This window comes from Rhamphochromis longiceps, linkage group LG14 (assembly GCF_057381845.1).
Source record: "Rhamphochromis longiceps isolate RC_006_pf linkage group LG14, R_longiceps_female_GT1.1, whole genome shotgun sequence".
Lineage (NCBI taxonomy): Eukaryota > Metazoa > Chordata > Actinopteri > Cichliformes > Cichlidae > Rhamphochromis > Rhamphochromis longiceps.
In genome coordinates, this window is record NC_140570.1 from 28,435,719 (window position 1) to 28,450,232 (window position 14,514).

Here is a 14,514-nt window from a genome sequence, read left to right on the forward strand (position 1 = left end):
GAGAGAGTTGTCTTTAAAGCTGTGCCAAATAAATAAACTAATAAATAGTTTTTCAAGCCCAACTATATTTTATGATATCAAATGTGATTGGAGTTTAACAGTGTTTCTGAGAACTTGTATGTGGAGCTTCTTTTGATCATATTCACATCAAAATGTCAGGATATCGGATATCAAACCAACTTTTCCTACACCAAATCATCTTTAAAACCTAAAAAAAAAAACTGAGTACTTGTTAGCATGTCTTCTACTTCCTGTCATGGTTTTATGTCTTATCTCGTTTATGCTTCACTGTTTAAAACATAAAGGATGCACCTATACACCCTGCATTAGAGCTCTATTTCAACTGTTCTATTTTATGCAGAGGAAGAATCAAACAATATGTGGATGCGCACGGACCCTGAAGCCGAAAGCTCAGGTTAACAAAGAGACAGTGCCACTGTGATGATACCTAACACTGTAGTTTTAGGTTGATCTAGTGCAAAGAAGTCCAACTAGCTTTGTAGTATGCGCCTATGATTGGTTAAGGTGGAGAAGCTGATTGGCCAGCATCTGGTACATTCAGGAAGTAATGATGTATCACCGTTACAAGTTTAGCTGTGAAGCAAACTGGCTGAAGATGATTTGCAGTTAGATATTTTCTCGAATGCTCCAGATGCAGGAGGTCAGAGTCTAAAGGAGCTGATTTGGTCAGCTAAACCAATGAGCTATTACCACAAAACACATAAAAAATGTTACTGAACTAAGGTGATACATGTGTAAATAGAGACTGTACATACACGTAAATACAGATACACATGTATATACGGTGCAGATATGAACATATGCAAACACAAGCCGGCAACAAATAAAAGACACTAATATAAAGCTTAAAAGACTTTTTAAAAGATGTTTGGTCATACAGCTTTAATACGCAGTGACACTGATTCTTAGGTATAATTCTTTGCAAGCAATTTAACACTTTTCTTTCAAAACGTATTCCTCCCATAGATGTGAAATTGCGTTGGTATTCAGTAACAAAGGACATCGCATGCATTTCCCATCATTTGATATGTGCACTACGAATGGAGGTATTGTCACCATTAGAGGTAACCACTCCCATCAGATGAGCTTTGTTTTATTTGAGGAAAAGGTCACGATTCAGAACAACATGGTACTGATTTACACTAAACGCTTCCATTTAAGACGCCAAGTGGACCAAACAATAGCAGCAAAGTGCCTCCGACAGGGCAGAGCAGAGCAAACAAAGCCCTCACTGTAGGGTTAAGGGTCTAATAGTATTCAAACATAACTTTTTCACATGTGAATAAACATACATGTAATTATTAACATTATAAACGAATGCCTGGATTTTTGTACTATTGTAACAAAAAATTTGTACAATTTTATGACATATTAAAATAAACTTGTGCAATTGGACCTTTCCCTTTCTTTTTGGTTTCAATATACTGGACCAGAGTGATTTAGTGGTTATGTTTTTTCTAAATTTGTGTTAGAAATTTCTGGTTAATTAAATGAAGTGCATCAAATTGTCCAATCAGAGCACTTTCCATGGAACAAGCTCATAACGGTTCAGAAAATATCTTCTGCTCTGTGCTCAGTTTGATGTTTGTCGTGATCTAAAAGTCCTCAACAATGAATTCATCCATTTCAATTAAACCTACATGACCATTTTATGAGTTGTGCAACTTCACACATCACATTCAACACAGATTCTTAGCATCAAAGACTGAGTCAGCTGGCAGATCTACAGAAAAATCTAAAGGAAAGAACACCAGTAATGTTAATTAACTGGTTCGTTTTAAAGCTAATTTTGCTTTTAAAAGAAAAATAAACTTTTGATCTAAAATCAAAAGAGCCAAAAACAAAACTGCAAAAAAAAGAGAAAGAAAATTAGCCTCAAAACATGCTTGAGCCTAACAATACAGGGCACACAATCTATTATAAATGTGTTAACAATGTTTTTCTTGCATTTATAAAATTATACAACTAAAAATACATTTAAAAAATGCATTACTAAGAAAACAGAACAATTATGAAGTGAAGCAAAAATGTGTATTCAGAGGTTTTGGCCTGTTTTGAAACAGAGTGGCTATAAAGCTTTGAATTCTTGCTGTTATCGTGTAAATTTGTTAGAATTAGTTAGAATCAAAAGGATGCAACTGTGATAAGAAAACATACAGCAGCCTAACGGGTCTAAAAAATGACAATTTTTTAATTTAATTCTGACTGTTTGGAATGGATTCATAATGTGAAGCTTGAATGAATGAATCTGAATGCTCACGACTGAGCCTTCAGAGGGTTAATTTACCCCCAAAATATTGTAAATGTATATATTAACATATATAATACTGTCTATCTTCTACTTTGTTTCCTTTTATGTTTGTGCTGTTATTTACTGCCAAGTACGAAAGCATACCTATGCTACTCAACACAAGTGTCATTGCTTTCCTCCTCTGGCGTCTCACGTGGATGGCAGGTGAAGTTACTATAGTGCTCTCTGACACGTATTTGTTGACCTTTCTCTTGCACAGTCTCTCAGAAGATCCAAATTTCTGTCAAAAACATGAAAAACTGCAAAACAATCTTCAAACAGGTAATGGAAATGTTCACAGAACTGAGCAAAAGTTAAAGACATAATATTTTAAAGATCAAAGTCTATGAAGTGAACTTACAGACAGTAACGAGCGACGTTTAGACACCTCACAGAGTCTGGTGACACAAAGCAAATAGAAAGTGGAAACTGTCTCATACTCATTGTCCACCAATCTGAAGGCTTCAAAGGAGAAAAGCGCCTTTTGCGACACCCCATTGATCTCCACCATAGTTTGCGCATCCCATGTATACCTAGTAAAATAATAAACATGTACTTGAGAAAGCTTGAAATGTGTCAGTGTGTAAATGGGTACATATTACATTTATCTCACTCACCACACAAACAGGCCATAATGGCCGCTTTGCATTGGACTTGGACTTGTTGTTGCAAAGCATCATTCCAGCAGCACATTGAACCTTTGAGAACAAACAGAGAGTTTTTTTTAAAAAAAAGACAATTTAAAAAAAAAGTTATTAATGTAAATTTTAAAACTTGCCTGTCTTTTAGATTGATGGCTTTCACTTCAACATAAATCTTTGTCTTCACTTCAAGTCCTGTTTCTGGGATAGTTAAGATCTCTTGGTACTGTTTGTCCTGTTCCAGGGAAAATTAATAGAGAAAATGAAGTTTTAAAAGTATTTTTTTTAATATTCTAGTTAATTCTAAAAGATTTTAAAGATTACTTTGTAGAGCTGCAGACTCAGCATGTTGAATAATCTACCATCGTTGGATTTTATACTTGAAGTCCCACCAGATCTGCATTCAACCAAATAAACATATTATTTTAGAGTATGACAGATTCAGTTTGCAGGTATTACTCTGTGCGTCACATGGCATACTCACACACTCAGTTTGGTGTTGTTGAACAGATATTTCATCCGGTATGTGCAGGAGAAATTGTACCAGATCTGGGGCCTGTAGGTGATCATGCCCGCAACGCGGTCTATAGAAGTAACAGTGCCAAAGACAGTGACGTACTGGACATATGAGAAGTCTGAAAACTGTCCACTCCTAATATGACTGCTTATCTGTTGATGGAGAAATATGTTTTAGCATGACAGCTTTCAATAAATTTGTTAAAAAATTAAAACTGAAGTAAAAACTATTATATAGGTTACCTCAATATTATTACCGCAGAAAGAGAGAGAATTTGATTTATTGGAAAGCTGAATCTTAATCTTGGTGGGTCAACAGTGAAGTCAGCAGTCCCATAACATTTAGGATTATTTGTCTGATTATTGAGGACCACCCAGGACTCGTTGTAAAAAGCATTGTACATCGGGCAAAGGTAGATGCTCAGGTCTATGTGCTCAGGCCCGCAGGTCACAGATACATCTGAGTTCTCTGGGAGAGGAAAAATAAAAGATTTCAATCAAGTCGGTGGAAGATTGAGAATGGTTTTAAACTAGAGAACTCTCATTATGCTTGCTGCACAAAGCCTACAGTTACCTGATAAACAAACATTTAGCAGCTACAATGCCATATACTTGTTTCTGGAGTTGACAGAAACCCAAAAAGACTGTTAAAACAAAATGAATGGTGGAGTAAGTCTCTACTTTTATTTGTATTTTATGCACAAGACTTGTATCTACTGTTCTGAGGCATCAAAATATCTGCTGTTGCTGGTCTGTGAATATACGCCGTTTTAAATGACTCTCTCAGAAACATACTCAGTATCCTTCTTCCACACTTAAAATTGTGAATGAAGCGATTTGGGAGATAATAATAATAATAACAATAGTCAGGGATATAGAAAGATGTTTAGATCTATAAGGACGACACAAATATGCAACTTGATAAATGTCAACAAGTATTTATTATTTAACATCAACATATTAGCTCCCTCTGCTGTCTGTTATGCAATAACAGGCAGCAAAAAGAAGAAAAAAACAAACAATGTAGCATGAGCAGCTACTTTTTTCACCATTCTCAACTCAAAAATCATTTAAAAGTTCATTGTCATTGATTTCAAGGTGCCATCATTCCTTATCAATAAGACTCTTGACAACCTGGTTCAAATCATTTATTTGCCATACACAGTTATTTTAAATTATTCTGAGCCCTTATCTCCCCATTAACAAACTATATGATTTATACTGAAGTTGCATGCTTAGATAATCACCGACCACCATGTAATATGTTTGTGAAATGGAAAAGCTACATAGAAATATGAAAAAGACCATGCACTGTTCCTTACTATTGTTCCCCATGACCTGTTTTATTATCTACTGTATAATGACCATGCATTGTAGATGATGAAATACTGCACTAGCAGTTTGGGAGATCGGTAAAAGGACTCCACTCTGAGTCAGAAGATATTAGAACTTTCTCTTTCTGCGCCCGATGTACATCCCAGTGTGAACGGTCAGGGCAGTGCTGAAAATATGGCGAAACACATGATGACAGCCACGAGAGGCCCATTGTAGCTGCCCCCATTATTCACACCTTTGTGAACAGGAAAAGAGAAAAGCATTAAGGTATTAAAACATTGTATATCTAATGAGTCAGCATTGCTTATTACAGACAGAATAAGTAACCCTTTCAGAATAAATTTGTACACACTAACACAGAAATGTCATACGTCAGAATTTTGATCTTCTCCTGTAAAAGTGAATCAAAAGTCATGGTCAGAAATGGATAGATTTCAAGCTTATTGTGCTGTTGAAAAAGAATTGCTTAGTTGCTTTTCTGAAAAAAGTCACACTAGAAAACTGAAAACACACTAGAAATCTCATAAACTGATGCTAGGTGCATTCAGGCTATGCAGGCAGCTTAGCATAAAGCCTGAAAACAGAGGAGAAATAACTTGGTTCAGACTCGACAGGGTAACCAAAATCTACCATCAAAGACTAAGTTTTGATAATTTTTTAAAAAATTGTGTCAGCGTTAATCTCGTTAAAATGACGTTAACGCCATAACCGCATTAACACGGCAAATCTCCGTTAGCGAGTTAGCGCGGACACGGGGCTAACTCGCTAACGGAGATTTGCCGCGTTACCGTCATTTTAACGAGATTAATGCTGACAGCACAATTTTTTTTTACATTGCGCAAAAATATTAATCTATTAATTGTAATTTAATGTAATCCTCTGTTTTCATCCACTAGCTGTATTGGCAGATTTGATCAGGTGAAAAATAATCTTTATTAAGCGGCATAAAAGGATAATAACACAAGAATACATATTTTATTGCAATTTGTTCTAAACACATACCAGTTTTCTGGTTGCCCACGACTATGATGGGAGAGGTGATTGTAGCATTGCTCGACACGGTCTCCACCTCTCTCTTTCTCCTAAGTCGGGGGGTGCCACAGTTCTATCGAAAATAAACAAAGACAAACAAAATACATTTTATTTATCTTAGTAATACAAAAAAAATGAATTCTTTCAAGATGTCTGGTAAAAACAAGTCACTTCCACTCACAGGCAGCAATGAGCTACATGTGGATGTCTCACAGAGTCTGGTGACACAGTGCAGGTAGAAAGCAGAAACTGTCCGATTTTTGTGCTCCACAAATCTGAAGGCCTCAAAGTTGAAGTTTGCAGTATGTGACACTCCGTTTTGTTCCACCACAGTCTGTGCATCCCGTGTACACCTAAAGTGAAACAAAATACATGCACTTGAGAAGGTTTCAGGGGCTCGCTTGAAATGAGTTTCAGTGTATGTCAATGATTAGATGAATTGTGGTTACATTTGTACAACTCACCCCACAAACAGATCATAAGAGGTGCTTTGCGTGGGATATGGACTTGTTGTTGCAAAGCATCTGTCCAGCAGCACATTGAACCTTTGGGGACAGACAGAGATTTTTTTATGGGTCTTTTCTGTTAACGCAGCCAGTCTAATGTAAATAGTTAAAGCTTACTTCTTTGTTAGATTGGTGGCTTTCACTGAAACATAAATCTTCGTCTTCAAGTCAAGTCCTGTTTCTGGGATGGTTAAGATCTGTTGGTACTGTTGATCCTGTTCCACAGAAAAGTAACTGAGTAACTGAGTTTGAAAAGTTTTTTGGTAATCTTCCAAAAGTTTTAAAGGGTCTTACTCTGTAGAGTTGTATACTCAGTGTGCTGAGAAAGGTGCCATTGTTGTCTTTTATGGCCAGAGTCACACCAGATCTGTAGTTGATAAAAAAAAAGACAATCATATTATGCTTTTATTTCTTTTTATTATTATTTTTTATGCTTTTAATATAACAGATACATTTGTGCACATATCTTTTGCATGTGGCATTACATACTCACACAGCCAAGTTTGTGTTGTTGAGCAGATATTGCATGGGGTATTTGCAGGAGAACTTATACAGGATCTGGGGCTTGTAGGTGATCGTGCCCGCAGCGGGGTCTATAGAAGTAACAATGCCAGAGATGTTGACAAACTGGACATTTGAAAAGTCAGAAAACTGCCCAGTCCCAACTTGAGTGGTTATCTGTTGACAGAGAAGTAGTTTTTAGCTTGACAGCGTACAATAAATGTATTTTAAAAATGTATTATAAATCTGCAGCAAAAAGCTATTGCATAGGTTACCTCAAAATTATTATTGCAGAAAGATAGAGAGGTTGTATTTATGGGAAAGCTGAATCTTAATCTTGGTGGGACGGCAATGAAGTCAGCTGTCCCATAACATCTAGAATTGGTGATCTGATTATTGAGGACCATCAGGGACTCGTTGTAAAAAGCATTGTATATCGGGCAAAGGTAGATGCTCAAGTCCATATTCTCAGTGCCGCAGGTCACGGATATGTCAGAGTTCTCTAGGAGAGGAAAAATAAAAATATTTAGAACAAATTACTGGAAGTTTAAGAGTTTTTTTAAACTGGAGAACATGCTGCAGAAAATGATGATACAAACCTGGAGCTCTGTTTGTAGGACTTAAAGCACAAGCATCTGGTGTCTGAGCATCAGCCCTCAAAATTAGGCCAAGCTGGAATAGAAGAAGGAGCAGCTTCATTGTTCTCAGTGTGGACCTGTGAGAAAACACCAAAACAATGAGAATAAGGCATTCACCATTTTCTTTTAACAAAAAGTGTTTTTGGGAAGAAAAAAAAAACTCTTCAAAAATGGACAGATTTCTTTTCTGTGTCAAAAACAACAGGGTAACCTCCCTCCAGGGCAAAGCTTACAGAGGTATTAGTTTCTTAAGGCTATTGTACAACACACAGTAAGCAGCCACTTGAGAGGAAAAACAGAATAAATTTTCAGTCAAGTTCATTAACATCAAATTGATAGCACATTCATAGTTGAGATGATTAAAAAGTAATTGTATTCTGCATAGACACATTCATCATGCTGTCTCAGTACAAAAACATCTCAAAATACTCACAATACACTCAATATTTCTCAGGTTTAACTTTTACAATTAATATTTTTCTCTGCTAATACATAAAAATATTTTTCCTGATGCAGACACATTAATTTGAATAATTTTCATAAATAGATTTTTTTTTTTTTTTTTTTTTTTTTAATTGTGAGACTCACCGATAAGCCTTCATCTGGGGTCTTCTTCCTCTCAGCTTCCAGATTCCAGATCCTATTTATACCGTTGTCCCCACAGGGGCGGGTGATGGAAGACAATAGTGTAACCTGAACACTGAGCCTTGAACATGAATATCTTCTTTTTTTCAAATCATTTTGGCTTCTTCTTTTAAAATACATTTTGATCTTGAAGAAAATATCATCAAAGTATTTTTAGGATTGTGTAGAATTGAACATCGAGCTCTGGCTTATTTTGACAACAATAACAAATGGAATACTGCATCTTCAGGCACCATAATGTCAGACTTTTACTTCATTAGCAGTGGCACTATTGCATATTATGCTGCCCTTTAATTTAAGTTCCACATAATAAAGTTAGTCTATTAATTAAAATCATCCGATACACTTTCTTTATTAAAATGTTGACATTTATGCCAAGGAATTGTAGTATCACCTATGGTATCACCTTGTGTTCTTGTTATATTAATTTGGTTATTTTATTAATTTAATCTTTTTTTTTATCTGAAGTGAAACATCATATTTAGTTTCATAGCCAAAAAACAAACTGCACTATAGGATTTGGTAGGAGTGTCAACATGTTGTATAAAGACTCATTAAACTGTGCTGTTTAACATAACGTAACATATATGATCTATTTTAAATTAATACATTTATGGATTTGAAAAACACTTAATTGCTGTCTTGAGTATAAGTGGAGTACGTGTTGCCTAGGAAACATATACAAACAAATAACATTCTGTTTTCAAAGGTGTCTGAAAAGCCATGATCAGTGATTTGATCACAAGTTCGTGGAGATCTTATAATGTGATAAAAACAGAAGTAACTGTCGTCAGAGTTTTGTAATGGGTCGTTTTTTGTTTTGGCCTCAGGCGCTAAACTGAAAATAGAACGTTCAGCACTGTTGTGTACAGTCTCTAACTTAAAGACACACCTATCTCAGAGGAAAACCAAGGTCTTTTGTGAAGCATCAAGACACGAAAGGGACTCCCGAGTCCCCAAAGAACACCACCATAATACAACATGAAGGGACAACCTGAGAAAGATTACTTTACAGGGATCTAATGTCAAATGCCGGTTATAATCTCTTCTTTGTTGTGAAAAAAAAAGCATTTGTCTGCAAGCAACACCATCAGTGTTACTCAAGGCATTGCTAGGTGAAAACCTGGACCCCTTGGGAAAAACTATTAACCTGGTTCAGGCCTGTGGCAGATTTGCAATAGGAACTGTCCTCAAAAATAGGTTGTTCTAAAAGAGTGCGATTGTCTGTAAGTCTGTGACACTCAAGTTGTTTCTGTAAAACGGGCTCAGTTTCAGTAATAAAAGTATGATTGCTGTGATACTTGATTATGAAACAAATCTTAATCTGTATCTGATTCTCTAAAAACTAAAAAAAAAAAATACAACAAAGGGACACACTGAAAATGAGCAAACAATATTTTCGGAAGCACAGCCAAGGGATCCCTGGCGATTAGTAACCTGAGGATACATGCTTTATGGGAAAAACAAACAAAGACACATATAGTGCGTTTAGGTGTGACGCATAGATTCTACACCTAGCTTATCATGGACGTATCAGTGCAAGTATGCAGATCATCAGACTTTAAGCGCAGTTTGGATGAAGACCCTTTAGGTGATCACTGATTGTATGTTAGATTAAATTCTGAACAGTATTTTAGGAGTAGTGAGTCAGGTCAGATCAGTAGGATCCATATATGACAGGGTAGTACATACATTTACTAGTATTACCTGGTCAATCAGAGCCTGGGATGTTCACTGATGGTCCACTTGTTGGTCCACACTTTACCTTTCAGCTTAAACTATGTGTTAGCTGTTGGGAACTTGACAGATTTCTAAAAATCTAAGTCAAAGTTGATTTACTTTCATTTCATATTGTCTTCTTAAATGGGTCAGCCACTATCAGATGGTAAAACTGGGTTTACCGGTGTCACACAATTGCATTTTAAGGCAAATAATACCAATTTAAATGAGCTGGTCTTGATAAAGTTGATCCCAGTGATGAAGTTCACACAGGCTTTGGTTGCAATAATCACATTTAAATTGTTGTAAAATGTGTTTACTTTATATAAGAATGCATTTATACTTCAACTTGGGCTGTAACACATTTCCATTTCCTCTAATACAAAACGCTACATTTGTCATGCTTTTCATGCTTGTTTTTGCTTTAATGGAACAAGCAAGGTATTTTTGTCCACTGGGTCCACACTAATTGTTATTTAACATTCAGATTTATGGTAAAAAATAAATAAATAAATAAATTAAATGTAATGCTTATAATTACTTAGAATGTCTTTTTAACACATGGACTTTGAATTTAAAATATGTCTATGCAGATCACTAAAATATAATCATTTTTCTTTTTGTCAGTGTTATGTGTGAAGTTGTTAACCTTGTCCCAAAGAATTGTATACTGTCCCTAACAGTGCATACCTTGAATTATGTTATAGAAAATATAAGTAAAATATATATGTAACATTACCTTATTTTTGTATAGCTTCTATATCCCATGCTTGTGATACTGATGGAAGCATACGGATACACTTTGTTACAGGCATAAATTTTGTGTAGCTTGTTGCAGGATGTGCCCTAAACAGTCAATGACATACATCCTGGAGGTTATATTGTATAAATATAGAAATGGAAAAAAAAATTATATTTTTTATTATGTGTCTGATTTGACATGATTTACATGATTTTCAAAATGCAAATAAATTGATTACTTCTATTTTTAATGACAGTTTCACAGTTTCTATATTTTCTTTATAATTGTAACTTTATAGGGTAAAATTAATCTAAAAGCATTGAATCGTTTAGTACCACACCTACTGACTGCAGTTACTCCCTGCTTTATTGCAAAGCCATGAATATATGCAACACCTGAGCAGTATCATAACATTTTTGTAACACAGGAGGTGTCCTTTTTTTGTTTAAAAGGTCATATCAGAGCACAGCACTACCTCATACTGTACTGGTAAACCAACCCCAGGATTTTTTTACCATTATTTTTTTATAAAGCTTGATTATCTGTGACCCACTTGTGCATTTTTAAGAACTACACCCTGATCTCAGTGTCTGTTCTCACATAAATTTTGGGTGTTGGTTCAGGTTGTGTACTTTAGAGGAAGCCTCCAGCTATGTCCTTAATACTTATTTAGCAATAGCACATAGAGGCGTGGTTAAGCGAATGCTTTCTGGTTCAGTCTGTACTTCACAGACTGCAAAGAGTAACATTCTTTCACTTTCTGATATTTACTTACTAATCGTACTTACTAATTGTACTTACTAATCGTACCACAGCATACTACAATGTTAAAAAACAAACAAAAATAAACTTCTTCCAGAAGAAAAACAAAATGTAATATTAGCATTTAGAGCACCTGGTCTTTATCATTAGTTAATTAGTTAAATACAACCTCAGATTAACATTCAAAATGCCATATTATACTGTCATTATTTTTTTAACAGAAAATAAATCAAAATGCAGAAGCAGTGAGTGGAAAACTACAAGGACACTCTTTCTGCTTCCATTAAGAGAGTCGAATTAAGACAATAAGTAGCAGCTAGATGCCGCGAATCACATGTACTTGATTAATTGAGCATGTGCAAGTACGACCACCTCTATAAAAGCAGGTGTTTTGGCACTTCTTTGGACTAAAGCATTCAGTTGTGTGTTGACTCAATGTCAATGAGGAAAGACATCAGCAATGATCTTAGTTGATAACTGTTGCTTTCCATCAGTATAGGAAGAGTTATAAGGTAATTTTACAGTGAGAGACATTATTCATAAATGAAAAACTTTCAAAACAAATGAAAATTATTCTAGAGTCAAAGGTGAGACCATGTGTCCAACAGCTAAAGCTTGAATGAAATTGAATCACAGACCAAATCTATAACAGAATGTCTGAAAAAGAAAACATCTTCACATTGCTATCAGCTGGGAATTTATCACAATTGTGGTCTTCCTCTCCTTCTTACCCACCACTGTGTCTGGTCGGTTGGAACACCAACAAATCAGAATGTAGTTTGGTTATTATTCTGGCTGATGGTGGTTCTATACACACTACTTGTGCATTTTGGATTAGGGTTTGTTAAATAAATGAATGACATGATGTTATATGTCGTGTTTTGTTTTTACCTCATTTTCAGACATGTCACTGAACCAGAACCTGGCATGTTCAATTCAAAACCTCAGAAATGAATGAGAATGGGTGTGCTTGTTTTTTTTTCTTACCATGACTGTATATACTGTTAAGAGCTGGAAGATAATGTAAAGTCACCATATGTTTTCTATGCAAATGTATAATTTGTAAACTCTACCCACCAGGTGAATATAGTTTTAAAATACTTAGTTTTATGATGATTTTTAATCAAATGATTAAATAGTACTAACTTGATGTCACCTACTTCAAAATTTGTGTGTAAAAATAAATACCTCCCCCTTAACAAACTTAAAAACGGTTACCTTTAATGAGAACTTTAAAAAACTTGAATATGAAATGACACATCACCTCAGAACTTCTTCTAGTTTCTATGTTTTCTGCTGTGTTTTAAGACCATCTGGTCTTGGGTCATAGTATCCACAGGGATTTTCTGCTCAGCTCACACACTCAGAATAAAAACATTTAAGCCAAAGGTGTCCTGTGTGCACTTTACTGACAGAGTTTCTCATTGTGGTTTATTAGGAAAAGGCTTTTTGGGCAACGGGGGATTTAATAGTGTGAGTGTAAGTCAAGTGGAAAAACTGCCTGTGGAACTGAGTGACAGCTCTTTCGCTGAATCCAACATTGCAGTAGGGTGACCAGATCTGAAGACCAGATATGAGTAGTATTATTGTAGTTTATTAGTGCTTTGTATTTTACTTTAATTCAACTTCCTAACTCCCTCTTAAATACATGCAATACTTTGAAGGGTTTGTTATTTTGTTTTTGTTTTTAAGAGCTCATGCAAGACCTTAACTATTCTTAACTATTGCTAATTGCTCTTCTATCAGGTAATCAAGTTCAGGTTTCTGTGACAATCTCATCCATTAACGAGCCACATATTTTTGGCTTATGTAACTGGCTTATATAAACTAGATACAGGACACTGTGTTGTTATGTGGGCAAAGTGGACACATGCCCAGGACCCTGGAGACAATAAGGCCCTCTGATAAGTTGTGCACTCCTCCTGTTCAGATAAGGACTCCAGCACTGAGACCAAACTTATTCTAGTTAAGTAAAACTAAACTAAAACAAGGAGAATGGTCCTCTTGAAATGTTCAAGATGACAGGAAAATAATTAAGGACAACATTTTAAGGGGCACCTGTCACTTATGGACATTGAAACTGAACTATGTGGCAGCTGGACTTTAGGAACTATTATATTTTAATTATTAAAAATTCTTGCTATGCACATGCATACTATTTACATAAAATACCACAACCACAGCCTAGACTCCTAAAACAAATGCTTTCAAAAGCTTGGAAAAAAAGGCAGTCAAGGTTGATGTATTTCTGAGGTCACTTGGGAAATCATTCCAGAATCTTGGTGCAAGGTCAGCAAAGATGCCCCTTTTGAAATAAGCTTGGGCTGCAGGTCTAGAATGATTGGGAAGCAGACTTTAATGATCCTGTGGCAGCAGGTGCAAAACCAATTAAAACTTTAAATACAGTGCCAAAAAGACGCCAAAAGATTTTTAAAATGTATTTGACTCCTTCAGGTTTATGTAATGTTCTGATTCTAAATGTATATATATATATAATAAACATTATGAGCTGCAAGCATAATCGTATTACTGTATTGTGTAATTGTACTGGTGTATGTATAGGTTGCATTGTGTTGCATGTTCGATGTCTGTGGTTATGAGAGGGGAAAGAAATGTTGACCTTGTCATGTAGCATATATACACATTGTACTTTGGGGGAAAATTTGTCCCCCAAAGTTGACATAGAGTGATGATGAGCAGGTATTGATGTTTCTAAACAGGAAAAGTAAGAAAAAGAGAATGCAGCAGCAGGGGAAATTCATTGTTTCATCCAGGAGTTGAAGCTGTATCACAGCAGATTTCATACATATATCAGTATGCCAGTGGGGTAGTTTGAACTCTTGGTGGCAGAGTGGGGACCACATCTGAGGAGGCAGAAATAACTTCAGAGCGCCTATTCATCTGGAGCAGTACAGGTGGATGGATTGATCAAAATATTGATAGTACTGATACCAAAGCTGATATTGGTATCATATCAATACTAGCACGATAGGATTGATACTCTGTTTCTAGCCTCTAATTTCAGTATGTAACTGACTGAATCATGGGGAAATGAAAAAATATACCTCAAAAATTTAGTATGAAAAATTTCATAACCTTTTTGTATTGACTGTCATGTCTATATTTTAAGAGCCTTCGGCACATTTAAACAACAGAAGTTGACCCA

The 14,514-nt window shown here is 35.5% G+C and overlaps 1 protein-coding gene and 1 pseudogene across 1 annotated transcript; both read right to left on the bottom strand.

Annotated features, from left to right (window-relative positions):
* Positions 1-1,700: 1,700 nt before the first annotated feature.
* On the bottom strand, positions 1,701-4,803 carry LOC146654314 (zona pellucida-like domain-containing protein 1; annotated as a pseudogene).
* Positions 4,398-8,087, bottom strand: LOC146654315 (zona pellucida-like domain-containing protein 1). Its single transcript, XM_085380094.1, has 10 exons — positions 8,069-8,087; positions 7,442-7,557; positions 7,118-7,344; positions 6,835-7,019; positions 6,636-6,708; positions 6,459-6,556; positions 6,300-6,380; positions 6,017-6,188; positions 5,806-5,908; positions 4,398-5,038 (listed from the first exon to the last, which is right to left on the bottom strand). Exons 1-10 carry the CDS (start codon positions 8,080-8,082, stop codon positions 4,959-4,961), a joined length of 1,149 nt encoding a protein of 382 aa, XP_085236220.1. The 5' UTR covers positions 8,083-8,087; the 3' UTR covers positions 4,398-4,958.
* Between the last annotated feature and the right edge of the window lie 6,427 nt (positions 8,088-14,514).

Bases quoted from the DNA above. Each gene is read 5' to 3' on its own strand.
- LOC146654315 (XM_085380094.1), bottom strand. The intron at 7,020-7,117 runs GTAACCTATGCA...CTCTGTCAACAG, and splicing joins TCTGCAATAATAATTTTGAG to ATAACCACTCAAGTTGGGAC. The intron at 5,039-5,805 runs GTATGTGTTTAG...CTGTTCACAAAG, and splicing joins CGTGGGCAACCAGAAAACTG to GTGTGAATAATGGGGGCAGC.